This window comes from Electrona antarctica, assembly GCF_951216825.1.
Source record: "Electrona antarctica genome assembly, chromosome: 24".
Taxonomy (NCBI): domain Eukaryota; kingdom Metazoa; phylum Chordata; class Actinopteri; order Myctophiformes; family Myctophidae; genus Electrona; species Electrona antarctica.
In genome coordinates, this window is record NC_136803.1 from 13,923,180 (window position 1) to 13,939,449 (window position 16,270).

General features: G+C 44.0%; 1 protein-coding gene across 7 annotated transcripts in view; it reads right to left on the reverse strand.

Moving 5' to 3' along the window:
- Window positions 1–9,174: 9,174 nt before the first annotated feature.
- LOC306917492 (protein FAM184A-like) overlaps window positions 9,175–16,270 on the reverse strand; it is a 73,175-nt gene continuing 66,079 nt past the window's right edge. For 2 of the 7 annotated variants that reach the window (XM_079495753.1, XM_079495752.1), the window contains exons 22-25: window positions 15,475–15,540; window positions 14,307–14,411; window positions 11,413–11,517; window positions 9,175–10,938 (exon numbers count right to left, since the gene is read on the reverse strand). In XM_079495753.1, coding sequence (XP_079351879.1) covers window positions 10,930–10,938; window positions 11,413–11,517; window positions 14,307–14,411; window positions 15,475–15,540 — 285 coding nt within the window. In that variant the 3' untranslated portion in view covers window positions 9,175–10,929. Of the gene's footprint in view, window positions 10,939–11,412; window positions 11,518–13,620; window positions 13,794–14,306; window positions 14,412–15,474; window positions 15,541–16,270 lie in introns of those variants that run through there. The other 5 variants (XR_013789197.1, XR_013789198.1, XM_079495754.1 and 2 more) reach the window with 5 other exon arrangements.

A 16,270-nucleotide genomic window follows, 5' to 3' on the forward strand; every position in this document is an offset into this window, starting at 1 on the left:
AAACGTATTCAAGATTTAAATTCAAATATAGCAAAAATAACCGCTCTACAAGCTCAAAACGCGTCGCATTGCGACGCGTTTTGAGCTTGTAGATCGGCTATTTTTGCTACGACAGTAATATGCAATGTGGCCCCTCTGGAGTGTGTGTGGAAATATAGTGGCCCTCTACATCGTCAAAGTTGCCCACCCCTGGCGGTGAGTGTTCATTTTCTTTCATTTGCTGCTTTCTTTCGTTTTAGGGATTTTAGCAGTTTTTGACAGGGGGGGGCGGGGCATTCGAGCATGGGGCTAAATATGTATTTTTTTTTACAAAATGTTATGGCGATTTTTTTTTTGTATTATTTACTATAGTCCTACTAGACCCCAAGAAATTACATCTGGCCACAAAAGATCACAGGATCTATTGAATGTGACAAACTGACATATCGAGCCTATACACAGTATAAGCCTTCCCCCAGTAGGCTACCTTCACATTCAGTAGATCCTGTGATCTTCTGTGGCCAGATGTAATTTCCTGGTGTTTATTAGGACTATAGTAAACCATAAAAAAAGAAATCACCATACAATTGTGTAAAAAAATACATATTTAGCCCCATGCTCGAATGCCCCCGCCCCCCTGTCAAAAACAGCTAAAATCCCTAAAACGAAAGAAAGCAGCAAATGAAAAAAGATTAACACTCATGTTTTACTTCTAATAACAAACTAAAACATGAACCTTGGTTGAAAAAGTGTATTTCCATCGAATGTTCACATATTTTTGCCCAATGTTGCCTATAGCTCTGCTGTATATTGACATGTTAATTAAGACATGGTCAGAATAAGCTAAGAAACGGAAGATCTCCTTTTTGGAAAACAACCAAAGTTCACAAACAGGTACTGAACACAACACTGACACCTACTGGACACAATGGGACACAACATGGGCCAGGCGCGTTGATATCGTAGAGGCAGTAGCCTCGGGCCCGGTTACATTCTTACCCTCTGGTAACACTATAGAAGGTGGATCCTCTGCATCAGGATCCTGATGCATTCCCTTATCAATGGATCCACTGAGGTGCCGAAGGCTGGGGCAAGTGTGGCCCTGGTTGAAAAAAATAAAAATCACCTAGTATTGTCTAGTTAACTAGTAGGATCACAGGTAAATCAATAACATCGGCCTAACATTATAATGGTGTGTAAAACAGAAAATCAAAGACCAAGTCTTGCCATGGACACATTTGTCCGTGTACGGACATATTAATGACCTGTGGAAGTCTGTGGAGCCATCTATGAAATCGATGCAGAAATTTTATCTGCGACACAATTGTATCGGTACATTGAAATGCCAGGTGAACAATGAATGTTCAAGTAGCAATATATCTAAATTAGATGTGCATTTGCAACCTCTGTGTGCTTCAACACAATCACAAGCTACTATAGAACAAGGCTGCTCACCGATGGAGTATACCGACAGCCGCTGCTGCCTGGTGGTTCCCGTGAGCAGCTACCGGGAAGAGAGACATGGGACCTGGCCTTCTAGCGGTGTGTCCGTCCGCTGTCGGAACAATAGTGGGTGGATTTTGGACCCACAGGATCAGCCACGCTACGGAGAATGATGATGGACCACCAAATTACTAATAATCACACCATTATTATTACCAATCAAATGATTTGTCAATGACAAAAAAAAAAACGTGCCTCTGAGTGCACGGAGGCTCTTTGAGACGTAGTTATCATCCGTGACCCTTGAATTAAATGAGGATTAGTAGATTACCAAGGCAATTCTGAGAGCAGTGAGCTACGGTATATGTGCTCTGACACGCGGTATAAATACGTGCCACGGTCACCCTTCTCTTCAGTCCGCCCATTACGGCTTGTGATGAATGTGTCCTAAGATCATATAAATATGATCTTAGGACACATTCATCACGAGCCGTAATGGGTGGAAATTTACGTATCTCGCCTTTCATTATTGGCTCCCTGATGTGTTTACCTGGCTCCACACTCCAACTGCTCAAAATGTGCATCCCTGCAGGCCAGAACAACACTTGCAGAGATGTAGTGGGCCATGTATGGCCTACTTGTGCGCAAGCAGAGCACGCCATGAGGTGCACTCACCACTGCTGGTAGGACTGCTGCTCTGAGTCCTAAAGCTCTCTGCTGCTGTCTTAGTACGACTGCTTCTCTGAGTCCCTATAGAGCTCTCTGCTGACTGGGTACGACTGCTGCTCTGAGTCCTAGAGCTCTCTGCTGTCTGGGTACGACTGCTGCTCTGAGTCCTAGAGCTCTCTGCTGTCTGGGTACGACTGCTGCTCTGAGTCCTAGAGCTCTCTGCTGTCTGGGTACGACTGCTGCTCTGAGTCCCTATAGAGCTCTCTGCTGACTGGGTACGACTGCTGCTCTGAGTCCTAGAGCTCTCTGCTGTCTGGGTACGACTGCTGCTCTGAGTCCTAGAGCTCTCTGCTGTCTGGGTACGACTGCTGCTCTGAGTCCTAGAGCTCTCTGCTGACTGGGTACGACTGCTGCTCTGAGTCCTAGAGCTCTCTGCTGTCTGGGTACGACTGCTGCTCTGAGTCCTAGAGCTCTCTGCTGTCTGGGTACGACTGCTGCTCAGAGTCCTAGAGCTCTGCTGTCTGGGTACGACTGCTGCTCCGAGTCCTAGAGCTCTCTGCTGCTCTGAGTCCTAGAGCTCTCTGCTGACTGGGTACGACTGCTGCTCTGAGTCCTAGAGCTCTCTGCTGTCTGGGTACGACTGCTGCTCTGAGTCCTACAGCTCTCTGCTGTCTGGGTACGACTGCTGCTCTGAGTCCTAGAGCTCTCTGCTGACTGGGTACGACTGCTGCTCAGAGTCCTAGAGCTCTCTGCTGACTGGGTACGACTGCTGCTCTGAGTCCTAGAGCTCTCTGCTGTCTGGGTACGACTGCTGCTCTGAGTCCTAGAGCTCTCTGCTGTCTGGGTAGGACTGCTGCTCTGAGTCCTAGAGCTCTCTGCTGTCTGGGTAGGACTGCTGCTCTGAGTCCTAGAGCTCTCTGCTGTCTGGGTACGACTGCTGCTCTGAGTCCTAGAGCTCTCTGCTGTCTGGGTACGACTGCTGCTCAGAGTCCTAGAGCTTTCTGCTATTCTAAATATAAATTAGACCCGTTATTGACCTTAATTAGACCATACATACATACATACATACATACCCAGCCGATCGCAATACTTGCACGCTATGCTTGCGCAAGTAATCACAGCATCAGTAAATGTCACAATCATCATTTTTTAATCGTTTCATAACATACAACAGAAGTACAATATATAAATATAAATACTGTAGTTATTGTTATTATAATTATTATTTGTGTGTTGCACATTTATCTCAAAGTCGCACCGGGGCTGCCGTCCATCATGTAGTCACCTTCTGGCTCAAAGATGTCAACACAAGCCAGTTCGTTATGCAGTACAAAAATAAAATAAAAATAAATAAATAAAAAATCCTCCGTGACAGTTTATCAAAATGGTTACATTTGTACACTATGAGTGTTAAAGGTTTCATGACATTCTGGTTGTACAAAACATAAAATGTCTTTATCACGGTCCAAACATGTAGGCTATTATAAGGTTGGAGAATGCACTCCAGTGAGCCATTGGCACTTTGGCAGGTTTTAACTGAAGACTCCACTCCAGTGAGCAAATGGCAGGTTTTAACTGAAGAATCCACTCCAGTGAGCCATGGCATGTTTTATTGTCTCCACCAGGCCGAAGGCATGGGGAGAGAGTATGTTTTGCACTCCGTCCGTGTGTGTGTGTGTCCGTGTGTCCGTGTGTCCTTCCGTCCGTCCGTTACCAGCTAATCTCCGGCACCGTTAACCCGGTCGATGCCAAACTTTGCACACACGCTCCCTGGATGCCAACGATGAACCTCTGCCCCACATTTTCCAGAACGGCCTGTTATAGCGCCACCATGAGGCAGCTTTTCACATGTTTTACCTAAAACTGCACCGATCTGCGTGAAACGTTGCATGCACACTCCCTAGAGGCCAAGGACAAACCGTTGACCTGCATTTTCCGCATCTGCCTTTTATAGCGCCACCAGGAGGCCGACTTTTGTAAAACACATTTTTTGATATTACTCCTCCAGATTCTGTCCAAAAATATCACAAATCGTTACACACTATCTCTATGGTCATGTGCTGAAGTCGGATCAGTCCGATATTTCATATTCCATCCTAATTGGCTATAATTAGCTTTCACAGTTTGCAAGATTGCCCCGTTTTGAACAAAAGCCTCAAATCAGGAACGCAGCATGCAATTTACGTGAAATCTTTCACACATTTTCTTACTAGGCTGAGGAATATATCCCACCCTTTTCACATTGGCCTGTTATAGCGCCACCAACAGGTTGATTTTTGCAAAACACATTTTTGGAACAAAATGCCTCAAAAACATGTTTATATTAATCCTAAACAATTTGCCAAACATCTCACACAGTCCTATCCTCCTGGTGGAGACCTGTGCCCAGAAGGGCACTTTTTCTAGTTCTCTCTGTGTTCCGAGGCCTTTTCAGCTCAGAAAACACCAGACCACAGAAAATCTAAATGTTCAAAGTTCTGTTTTTTCAGGTGTAATTGCAGGTCAGGAAAAAAAAATACAAAACATAAATCACACCCGTGAGGGCACTCTTATCATCATACATCATCTCATTCTGGCCAATCACAATTTGCGTCCTCACTTTTCCGTCGTTACTTTTCTGCCCTCACTTTTATCTTCAATATGTACTTTGCTCAGCCAAACAAATCATCGCTATGGGGTGATCAGCCAATCACAAGCCAATGTTTGTGTTAAACTCGGAAAGTTGGGCATAGGAGGGGCTAGCGCCAGTCAAAAAACAAAAATCTAAATTTATGTCATGAAACCTTTAGAGCAATTCCTTCTACCAGAACAATGACATGAATCCATTCCTTCTACCAGAACAATATGAATCCATTCCTTCTACCAGAACAATGACATGAATCCATTCCTTCTACCAGAACAATATGAATCCATTCCTTCTACCAGAACAATGACATGAATCCATTCCTTCTACCAGAACAATGACTCCACGAATAATTCCATTCGTCGACAAATATTCATGACAAACCTTTCATTCACAGCAGCAATATGTAAGGGGCAATGGATGGGGGGAGGCTCATTATTGAGAAATAAACCCTGACGCCATAGCGTAGGGTCCGATCACCCTGAATGGGTGCAACGTGGTACAAATTAACTAAGGCTCTGTTTCATTTAGTGTACGTGGTTCTCAAACCTTTTCATTTCAAGGACCCCTATAACTCTTGAGAGTGTACTAATGGAACCAAATGGACCCTTGCGGGTCATTAGTATCATTAACACTGACTGTTTGACCAGAAATGAAATGAAATGATTACTATATTTACCCAGGGTATCTGGGCTAAGCTCAAGAACTTGTTTCCAGCCAGGCCCTGCTCATAGAACATTTCATCGTAGTGGTTCAATGCCTTGTTCAAGGGCACTTCAGCGGTGGTAATTTTAACGTGTCGGACCGCTGATTCGAACTGGCGACCTTCCGGTATCAAGACCGCTCCGCAATCCGTTCGGCCACCGCTGCCAACCAGAATGGAACAGAGTCTTCATTAGCATGATTAACAGTGACTCTGTTTGACCAGAATGGAACAGGGTTTTCAGCAGCAAGAGTCATTCTGTGTGCATAGAGTCTATTGAGCTGAACAGAAGGTGAGCTGGCTGCAGCTTGGGTTCAGTGCTGTTTTGAACATTTTGAACCCGGGCCCAAAACCTGCACCAAGATATCGGAATTCATCAGGAATTGAAAAGAGATGGCAGATGTCTGACAGCGGGGGAGAGATCCTTGTGTATAGCAGTGTACTGTGGATTACTAAACTCTCTTATCTCCATATTCTAACCTTTTGTGTTTTTTCCCCCGTAAATTAACGCCCTATTTGATCACACTACAGCGTCACACAAATGCATCAAAAGTAGCAGATCCGCAAGCTTGAAACGCGGCGCGAAGAGAGCTTGTAGATCTGCCAATTTGGAATTTGAATCCTGAAAAGTAACAGTTTTGGACATAAGAGTTTTCCACCCGACAGAGACGACATGCAGGAATATTAAAACTCAACCAGTACCAGTAAAACACGATAGTCATAATTTGTGAACAGATCAAGTTGTTTTTCGCCTTCCGTTTATTTATTTCAAAGCTGTGCACCTCCCAGCAAGAAGCACTCATCTGTTTCCAGTTAAAAAGAGGTAGTAGTTCACCTCAAAAAATGACTTCTGAAGCCTTGAATTCACAGAATAATTTTAGTTTATTGTCGCATTCCTGAGCCAATTATAATATATATATATATAGTCCATTGCATGTTCTGATATTAAAGGTATATTCAGTGATTTCGCTTCGTTCAAATATCACTTGTTTTTTCTTTTTATTTGGATAATCCTCCCTACTATAGAGTGTGCTGACCATATAAGGAGTTCCTCCCTGTCCCCAGTGAGCCCCTGTGGTCAAAAAACCCTAGTTTCGGTTTGGGCTTTGGGTGGCAAAGCCTTCATCCAATCAGGATGAGAGGGGCCTTCCTCCAATCATGATCGAGTGGGGCGGGCCTTGGTGCACGTGCTGTTGGTCTGTTGTACTTCCCTCACTGTAGAGCGTGTGCATGAGCACATCTTGTTACCGGGGTGGACCTGCAGGGTTTTTTCCTAATCACCCAAATCACTGAATGCTCCTTTAAAGGAGCACAATGGTTGACCATTGATAACATACGTTTTTGGGGGCGTGAACTACTCTGCCGACTGCCGTGATTTGTATTCCCCCTAAAACATGATCATCAGGTACTATGATTATACTAGGAGGAAGATAAGTGATCACAGAAAGGGTTAAAATTATGTTTTTGTGGCCACACCCACCAGTTGATTGTTTAGCCCCACCCACCTGAACTTAAGCCTAACTTAAGTGTCGTATGATAATGGGGGAGGGGTTAGGGTTACGATTTCTCTAAATTGGTGTATTTTCGACCTTTTGACTCAAAGGCTTTCAGCTTTCAGGAAGAAACCAAAAAGAGTAATGTTAATTCCATAGACACATTAAAAACAGAAAAGTAAAAATCACGGCACTCCATTTTTAAGCTTTAAAAAGCAAAACTGTAACCGATAGCCATTAAAAAAAATGTAGTTGAACATGATTTGACCAGGATATTATACATGTATTATAAGTAACCAAAACAAAACAAAAAATAGACAGACTTGGCATACAAAAACTTTCCGGTGATGCACGGCTTGCATAATACTCTGTCGTTTAGTTCTATGTACACAGTTATTGTTCTCATTCAGTTAACAAAAGACATAAACAGTGCACGCAGAAGAAGAAACCACAGATCGGTGCGGTTCAGAGCTGGTACACAGTCAAATTCTCGATGGTAATTTATAACCCTTAGTGTACAAATGGAACCAAAAGTCCATTTGGTTCCATATGTACACTCTCAGAGTGACATCTGCAACCCGGAACTAATTTGAATTTCATTTTAATCAATCTGTATTGCTGAGTACGTTAATACAACTAGTCTCCCTGTACTCCAACGTTGAGACATCTTGATCATGGTGCTGGGGAGGACACCTACTGGGTGATCCTGGTGCCGGGGAGGACACCTACTGGGTGACGACAAGCAGTACTGCCTGAAGCTAATAAGCTGTGGTCAACGGTGTTGGGCAGTAACAAGTTACTAGTAATATTATTACTTTACCCAGTAACGAGTAGTGTAAGGTTAATACCTTATGTTTTGGCAGAGTAATCTCTGCCAAAACATATATTACTTTGTAAAAAAAAATAGCACATATCACATATAATGATTTGTTGGCTACCGTTTGAAAACATTTCATTTAAAAGGTGAAGAGAGATTGCTGCTTTATTTTATTGCCTTTTTGGCTGATTGGTGACTCTTCTTCTTATTCAAAACATTTGGATCCAGTTCTAAAAGAAGCTGACTAAACAGATTGTGTAGTCGTACATCCCATTTTTTTGCGTGTGTGTGGTGGGGGGGCAAAAGTAATATTATTTGTGTAAAAGACCAACTCACTTTCTGTAACAGTAATCACTGTGTGTCGATTGTATTATGGAAGACTAAAGTCAGGTGAACCAAACGACAGTGTCGTTGGTTTCAGTCCTGGGTTTTAACTGTTGGTCCGTAACAGAGTGGTTCTCAACCTTTTCAGGCTTCGACTGAGGCATTTAACACACTCCATCCCAGCCCTCTAGGGGAGATCGTGGCACCAGTGCCAGAGAAATGCGTGAAAAACCAACGAAGAAGTAGAGTCCTCTGACCAACCAAGGTTATTTAAATAAGGTTAGGAAGCGAAGACCGTACGGTGGACTGACTCCATGTTGCTCCCTGGAAGGAAAGAAACATGCGCAATTGAGACCAAGGAAGCTGAACGCGGAAGTGTTCAGCCCATTGCGCATGTTTCTGTCCTTCCAGGGAGCAACATGGAGTCCACCGCACGTCTTCGCTTCCTAACCTTATTTAATTAACCAAATAACCCAACCAAATAATCGAAAAAAAAATTCCGCCAGGATTAATTAATCTATTTATCGCGCATTGCCAAGGTTTTTCCCCTTTGAACCCTTATTTTGAAGAGCCAAATATCCGTAACCGGATGTTACGATGACGTAATGCTGTGTGGTGTCTTGACCGGTTGTTGGTCCCTCGCTCGCTGCAGACAAAACCAGACTGCGAGTATCACAGAAACGACGTTCATTGCGCCGATTTGGAGATACAGGCCATTGAAAACAGCACATAGAGTGCAAGTGCATGCGTGCGCATCTTCAAAATGGCCACGTCCACGGTCACACTTTACACGGGATGCTAACGGGAGACAGCTATCGATGCGATCCGATCAAATCATGGATTAAAGAATATAAAGCCTAGAAAACGTAGGCTACGCTGTTGGCGGGCTGCCAGACAAAAGTTAATCTACGCTTTCTACGCTTCTGGCGGGCTCCCTGTCAATCAAATCTCGTAATCTCGTTTTGGCACAGGAGGACTAAATAGCTATTCTCGATCTCGAGATTATCTCGTTCTGGCACAGATTGAGTTAAAAGGCTTAATTGTCACGTCATCTGCCCCCCCCCCCCCCCCCCCCCCCCGATCACAGGTTGAGAACCATTAGGTCTGTAGGATGAAGCAACATTCTCCTCATCATCTCTGATACTCACGTTTCAGCAAAAAGGTAACAAACACAAACAACGCCTCGTTTTCAGACTGACAACCATGCATTTTGTGTGTGTATGTGTGACAACTGTACAATTGTGTCAACTTGTTTCCAGCGTCCCCCGGTGGTGGTGTGTGTGTGTGTCGGGAGGACTGGCTCGTGTAACCAACATTCACGGAATTGCGTATACACTTTTCGAGTCGAGTCAAAGTAACAAGCGAGGGTGTTTGTGCCCGGTGGCTGAACCAGGTAGCCTATTGCACTGACCGCACATTCCTTTGTGAGGACCAGGCAGGGGGTTCGAATCCGAGTCCCGGTCGGCGTCACATCTCAACGAGTCTCTCTGCAACTCGGTTGGCTGTCTCCCTACAGCCCCACTATCTGAATGAAGCAGAAAATGCCAAGAACCAATCTTTAAAAAAGTTTTTGCAACGGCAAAACAATGTTCAGCATGGATGATAGGTTTGTGTGTGTGTGTGTGTGTGTTTCTTCATCCCAGCATGCTCTAGGGTGGACCTGGCAGAGTCATATACTGAATGTAAAAGAGTTCTGTCAATGACATGTCTGATGAAATAAGAAATTTGACAAAAAGCCTGCGTCTGTCAACGCTACGTGATATCTTACAAGGATACAGTATTGCGTTCTTTTCAGTAAAGCATCGCCTTAACCAATAACCATAAACATAAGAGTTCCTGGGAGACGAGAATGATGCCATATATTTCCCATGTCAGAAGTCTTGTCTGGTCCACTGGCGACATAAACAGAGTGACAGTAGTGAAATAATTTTCTGTTACGTCTTATAAATATATATATATATTAAAAAAAACTTGATTCAAGCTTTATTTGGCTTGTGTGATGTCGTCCCTGCCACCCCCGAGAACTTCCAGACAGTTTTTTGCTTTTTCTTCTTTGTTTTCCCTTTTTTTTGCTTCAAACATCATGTACAGAAGCCTCGGGACAGCGAGCTGGAATCAGACTCATAAATATCGGCCTGTCGCCGTGTGTGCCAGCAGCACTGTGTATCGTGGAGTTTGGATGACAAAAGACGTGGAAAAAAACAACCTTGAAGCCGACGCTGGCTTGGTTTCCTCGGCTTCGAATGCACCTTGTCATGCAAAGTCCCCGGTAGATGTGTTTCCCTGTACAAATGTTTTGTACATTTTGGAAACGGCTAGCACTCATTTATGATCGAGCCCTCTTAGCGCCTCTAGCTCTCTGTCCCACCATTTGGGCTTTATTTGATCATAATAGCAACGTGTTCTGTTGTGTTTGTTTGTTGCCTGACAGAAAGAGAAGGACTGGGCATACGGATCCTCTTCTCGTCCTTCCCCTGCGTGTCTTTCTTGGTTGTCCTGTGTGTGCCTGTCCTGTGTGTCTGTGACTGTGCCTGTCCTGTGCGTCTGTCCTGTGTGTCTGTGTCTGTCCTGTGTGTCTGTGTGTCTGTCCTGTGTGTCTGTGACTGTGCCTGTGTGTCTGTCCTGTGTATGTGTCCTATCTGTGTGTCTGTCCTGTGTGTCTGTCCTGTGTATCTGTCCTGTGCATGTATGTCTGTCCTGTGTGTCTTTCCTGTGTGTCTGTCCTGTGTGTCTGTCCTGTGTGTCTGTCCTGTATCTGTCCTGTGTATATGTGTGTGTATGTCCTGTGTGTCTTTCCTGTGTGTCTGTCCTGTGTGTCCTTCCTGTGTGTCTGTCCTGTGTGTCTGTCCAGCGGGGCTGTCCAGGGAAGGGGCTGTCCTCAGGACGGCTGAATGAGGGACACAGAAGAGAACATTGTTAGCCTCATAGCCAGGGGTCAGCAGGGCCATGCTGTCACGGACATACAAAATGAGCATTACCAGAAACACAAAGAGCTAGCCCTGAATGACCATAACAGGTCTGTAACTCGTAAGAGTGAGGACCCAAATGGACCTTTACAGGTCCATTCAGTTCCATTTGTACACACTCAGAGTTATGGTGGTCATTGAAAATAAAATGTTTGAGAACCGCTGTACCAGACTCCTAGTATGCCATATATAGACAAGTGTCATAGTAAATACGTGTCATAATGTCACAGACTACACGATTAGTCAAAAAATAAAGGAAACACACAGTAAAAAGCCAAAACAGCAGAGAAAACAAACAAACAAACAAACAAATGATGAATGATAATGAGGAGGAGAGCAGGTGGGAGGAGGTGGATGTGGAGGAGGAGGTAGAGGGCTGGACAGGGGTGACCTACCTCCTCTCTCTCCTCCTCTTCACCTCCCTCTCTCGCCACGAATCGGACAGCCGACTGGCTAGGGAAGCTGTTGAAGCGATGACCTGACTGGCTGCCTGTTTTTAACTGCATGCAGATGCACGCACACGCACACGCACACACACACACACACACACACACACACACACACACACACACACACACACACACACACACACACACGTGGGTATTTATGGTTCGTGCCTCTCCTAAAATATTAACCCATTTAGACCTGAGACGGTTTTCTGAAAAACTTAAAATATTTATTCAAAAAGTATAATTTCTTTTAATATACTGTAGGGCAGGCTACATAACAACAACTACCCCAAAGGGGCTTCCCGTCCTAAATGGGTTAAAAGGAGAAATTGTATTACCGTAATCTGACGTTTATTGTTATTATCAAACTGCAGATAAATATTCTACTTAATAAAATTATGAAAAACAAAACAAGGTCGCTGGCATTCATGTATTTTCTCTGGCAGTAAATCAGTTCAAATGAACCCGCCTGGTAAAATAATCTCTTTGAGAACTTTACATCACAGCAGTCTGGGTAGAAGCAATGAGGGTATTAGTAATACTTCAATCAAGTGGTCCGGGGACCACCAGTGGTCCTTGAGGGGGCTTCCATGTGGAGAGCTGGTAACCAAATGGACCCTTATAGATCTTTAACTCTTGAGAGTTAAATTCTCAAGAGTTAAATTATTGATAAACATCTGCATTATTTAATTTATAGGACGTCTACACAATTAGAGAATGTAGAAGAATTGTTATTTTGATCAACTTTTGCCTGTAACAGTTATTTATCCTAATGGTACCACATTAATACAGCATGGAATTGTGGTCAAAATATTATGACAAAAAAAAGTTTTGGGCGTGAAAGGCTAAATCTCATCAAACGGTGGTCCGTGACACACATGGAGAATAAATAATGGGCCTTGATATTGAAAAAGCACTGCTTCTTTTTGGGATCATGGTCCTCACACCTGGTTCTGTAAATGTATTGATAACCTCATGGTATAATCAGGATCATAAATGTATTGATAACCTCATGGTATAATCAGGATCATAAATGTATTGATAACCTCATGGTATAATCAGGATCATAAATGTATTGATAACCGGGTGCATGCATTAGTTCCGACATACCAAGAGCCCGACAGTCATTAGTCCGACGCCCTACCCAAACACCCTAACCGCACGTGGACGCAAAAGGTGATTTGTAACCGACAACGCATGTCTGGAGCCACGGGTGATTTGTAACAGGCAATGGATGTCGGGAGCGACGGTGTTGTCGGATGTTTGGTATGTCGGATAAGCGTCTGCCCGGGTGCAGTACTTAGTTTAGACAGTTTTTGGTTTAGACTAGTCATTGGTTAGACCAGTCATTAGTCCTACAACTACAACCTATCTCAAACCCTCACCCTAAACCTAACCTCCCACGGGGCAGCACACCTAAACCTAACCTTAACCCATGTCTAACCAATGACTAAACTAAGTATGCACCCCGTCTGCTCCCCTTGATAACCTCCGGTATGATAGCACAGAGAAGATGCTTTTCACTTCTCGCCCCTTCCTGCTGATAACCGGGCAGCCGTCACTCATTCATTTGCAATGAGAGGTGAGAGAGGGAAGCAAGGCAGGGGAGGTGGGCCGGAAAGAAAAGACACAAACATAATGCGTAGGGCAACGAAATAGCCAGCGATGTCCCTGGGTAGAGCACCGAAGTGTGACATAATTTACACATCCTACATGGGTTGCGTTTGTTTTCTCCAACATTCTGAATTCCCATAGACTTTTCTTCACTTTGATCGCTTCAAATAAGAACTGTGTTCCAAAAATAAACAATTGATCCCGGCGATTTCACTCACATGGATATGAAGAATCAACTGACTGTGAGAAATCACCAATGTGACTGCCACCGAATTAGTTACATTTTAGCTTAACAGATTGTATATCAAATATGACTGACTGACTGTCATAAACGATACAGAGCCACCTCCCTGACAATATCGTTATTTTTATTTTTGGACCACAAAGCTTATATGAGACAATTTTAAGATGACTCAAGTGCGGCAGTCTTCCATGTATTTCTATGACAGTGGTTCTCAAACTTGTGCCAGGCAGGACACCACTCTACATAACCTCCACGGCACCCTGAATTACATTGTTACTTCATACTTTATACCTTACATTCATGTCATATCATGGTACAGCTCAGTGGCCTTGTGGTTAGAGTGTCCACCCTGGGACTGGGAGGTCGGGACCCAATGCCTCCTGCTTGGCACTCGGCATCAAGGGTTGGTTTGGGGGTAAGTCCCTGCGACATACTACATGTCCCAGTATGTGTCACGAGGAAAACTTTACTTGAGAGAACATCCATTTCCATTAGGACATTTTCATGATATTTCAAAAATAGCAGATCTACAAGCTCATAGCGCGCCACCGAGTGGCGCGCTATGAGCTTGTAGATCTGCTATTTTTCAATAGCTAAAGCATAACATAATGCTTAGTTAAAACACCAAAAGGGGTTCCCGCCCAGAATGGGTTAAAATAACTTTATTCTTGATGTTTAACCACTTGAACCCCAGGATATCCCTATTCTGGGGAGGAACGTTCACCAAAAATAGCCGATCTACAACATCTACATAGCTCGCTTGTATTGGCTAGTAGGTGGGAAAAAATAACTCAAGTACAGCGCAACTCAGGTACGTTTTACTAAGTGGTAAAACTGAACAGATATTGATCCATTCCAAATATTATCAAAGTGTTCTGGGGCACCCCTGGACTTGTGTCACGGCACCCTATAGGGTGCCACCACGGCACCTACTTTGAGAAACATTGCCAGTAGGCTACCCAGAGAGTCATGGCCATCTCACCTTGATGAGGGGGTTGATGACGCCCACATTGGCGCTGGAGTTGAACACCTTGTTGAAGCCCGTCTCTCTGTTCACCAACTCCAGCTGGTAAAACTTCTTATCGTCCTGAAAGAGAAGGGCGGCTTTGAGGCTGTGGGCCAATGACAAGTGGACAGACCTCGTTCTTTTAAGGCTGTGAAGCAATCACTAGTGGACAGACCTTGTGTTTTAAGGCTGTGGGATAATAACAAGTGGACAGACCTTGGGTGTAAGCACACTTAAGCGTCAACAAATGCCTAGACCAGATGTCTCTTTTGGCTGGTGGATGGAAATGACGCTCGTCGGCAAAAAAAACCCCGGAAACGTTCAAGTCAAGTTGCAGCCGCGCGAGCGTCATTTCCATCGACCAGCTGTTTAAAGACCAGGAAGAGACGTGTGGACTAGGCGCTTTCTTGCCGCCTCTTGCCACGACAATGTGCCCGCGCCCCTTGTGCTTTAAGGCTGTGGGCCAATCACAAGTGGACAGATCTTTTGCTTTAAGGCTGTGGGCCAATCACAAGTGGACAGACCTTTTGCTTTAAAGCTGTGGGCCAATCAATCAAGACCTTGTGGAAAATGTCCCTTTCAACCTGCATTATTCCCGAGTCAAATTTAGTCTAGATGAAGACCTGTAGAACACGTTAATGGGTATTTCACTTTCAAACATGTTTGGGTTCATTTTATCGTCTACTTGGGCTTTTGTGATTCACCCCAGACAGCTTTTAAGTTGCTCGATACAGTATTTGGATATTGAGGAGTGTTTTTTTAATTAGGCTACTTTTTCTATTTATTTTTATTTTATTCTGGGGGGAAAAACCACCAGAACCAAGAACAGGTCTTTTTGGTGTATCTATCATGGTTAAAATGGAGTTTGATTGAAGTTAAAATGGGCTTGTATAGGAAGGGGGTGTGTCGGATAAAATTAATTAAATATCAAATATCTAAACACTGAATCGAGCAACTGAAAAGCTGACGGGTGTTCACAAAAACCTGAGTAGACGATAAAATGAGCCCAAAACATATTCAAAAGTGAAACATCCCTTTACGTAGGTTTTACAGAAGATGTTGTGTGACAGTATTTGGAATGTTTTAATGCATTGATGGCAGCATGGCATACATATAACTGTGATATTATGACAACTTAACTGACCCTCATTGACCAGCTCTGAGTAGGAGACGGAGCTGGACAGTCCCTCCTGGTCTCTGTGTGTCTGTCCTAGACACAGACACACTGCAGTCAGAAGTAGCGGTGTAACACAGGACATGTTAAAAGGCCTATACATACTCCAGTTTAAGGTGATAGCTTATCACCGCGGTGTCGTTTTCTAAAGTTAGAAACATCACGTCACCTGCCGCAGTGAATTGCTTATCACTGCTCACCCTGACACATCTCTCTGTTTTTACTGACCGACCACTTTCACCCTGGGATATCACCACGTTCACTGTGCCGCTAGGTGGTAGCATTAGTGTAGTTAACCTGTGCCAGCGCCTGCGTAGCCATCCCCACTGTAGCCCCCTGCATGCTCACTCTCACTCTAAGGATTGGCTATCATTAGCATTAGCGCACACTGTTTACCTTTCGCCAGAAACGTTTACATGGTATCACCTAAAAAGGGTGATAGCTTGTCACCTAAAACTGGAGTACGTATGAGCCGACACACTGCAGTCAGAGGTATAGCAGTGTACTTTGCAAGCCAAAGAGTACATGTTTGTGATGTCACTGATTACACGTCCCCAGGTTCCAGACCTCCAGTTCTGGGGTACACTTTGTTACACTGTATTACTTCCACACAACAACTCTAAGGTATATTAATGACATAGTTCAATGTTGAAAATTAGTGGTTTTCATCAGTATCTATTGAGGGTATTGCTGGTGGCATCCAAAAAAGCCTTAACAAAAAAGTGGCTTACAAATGTAATACCAACTATAAATGAATGGATTGATT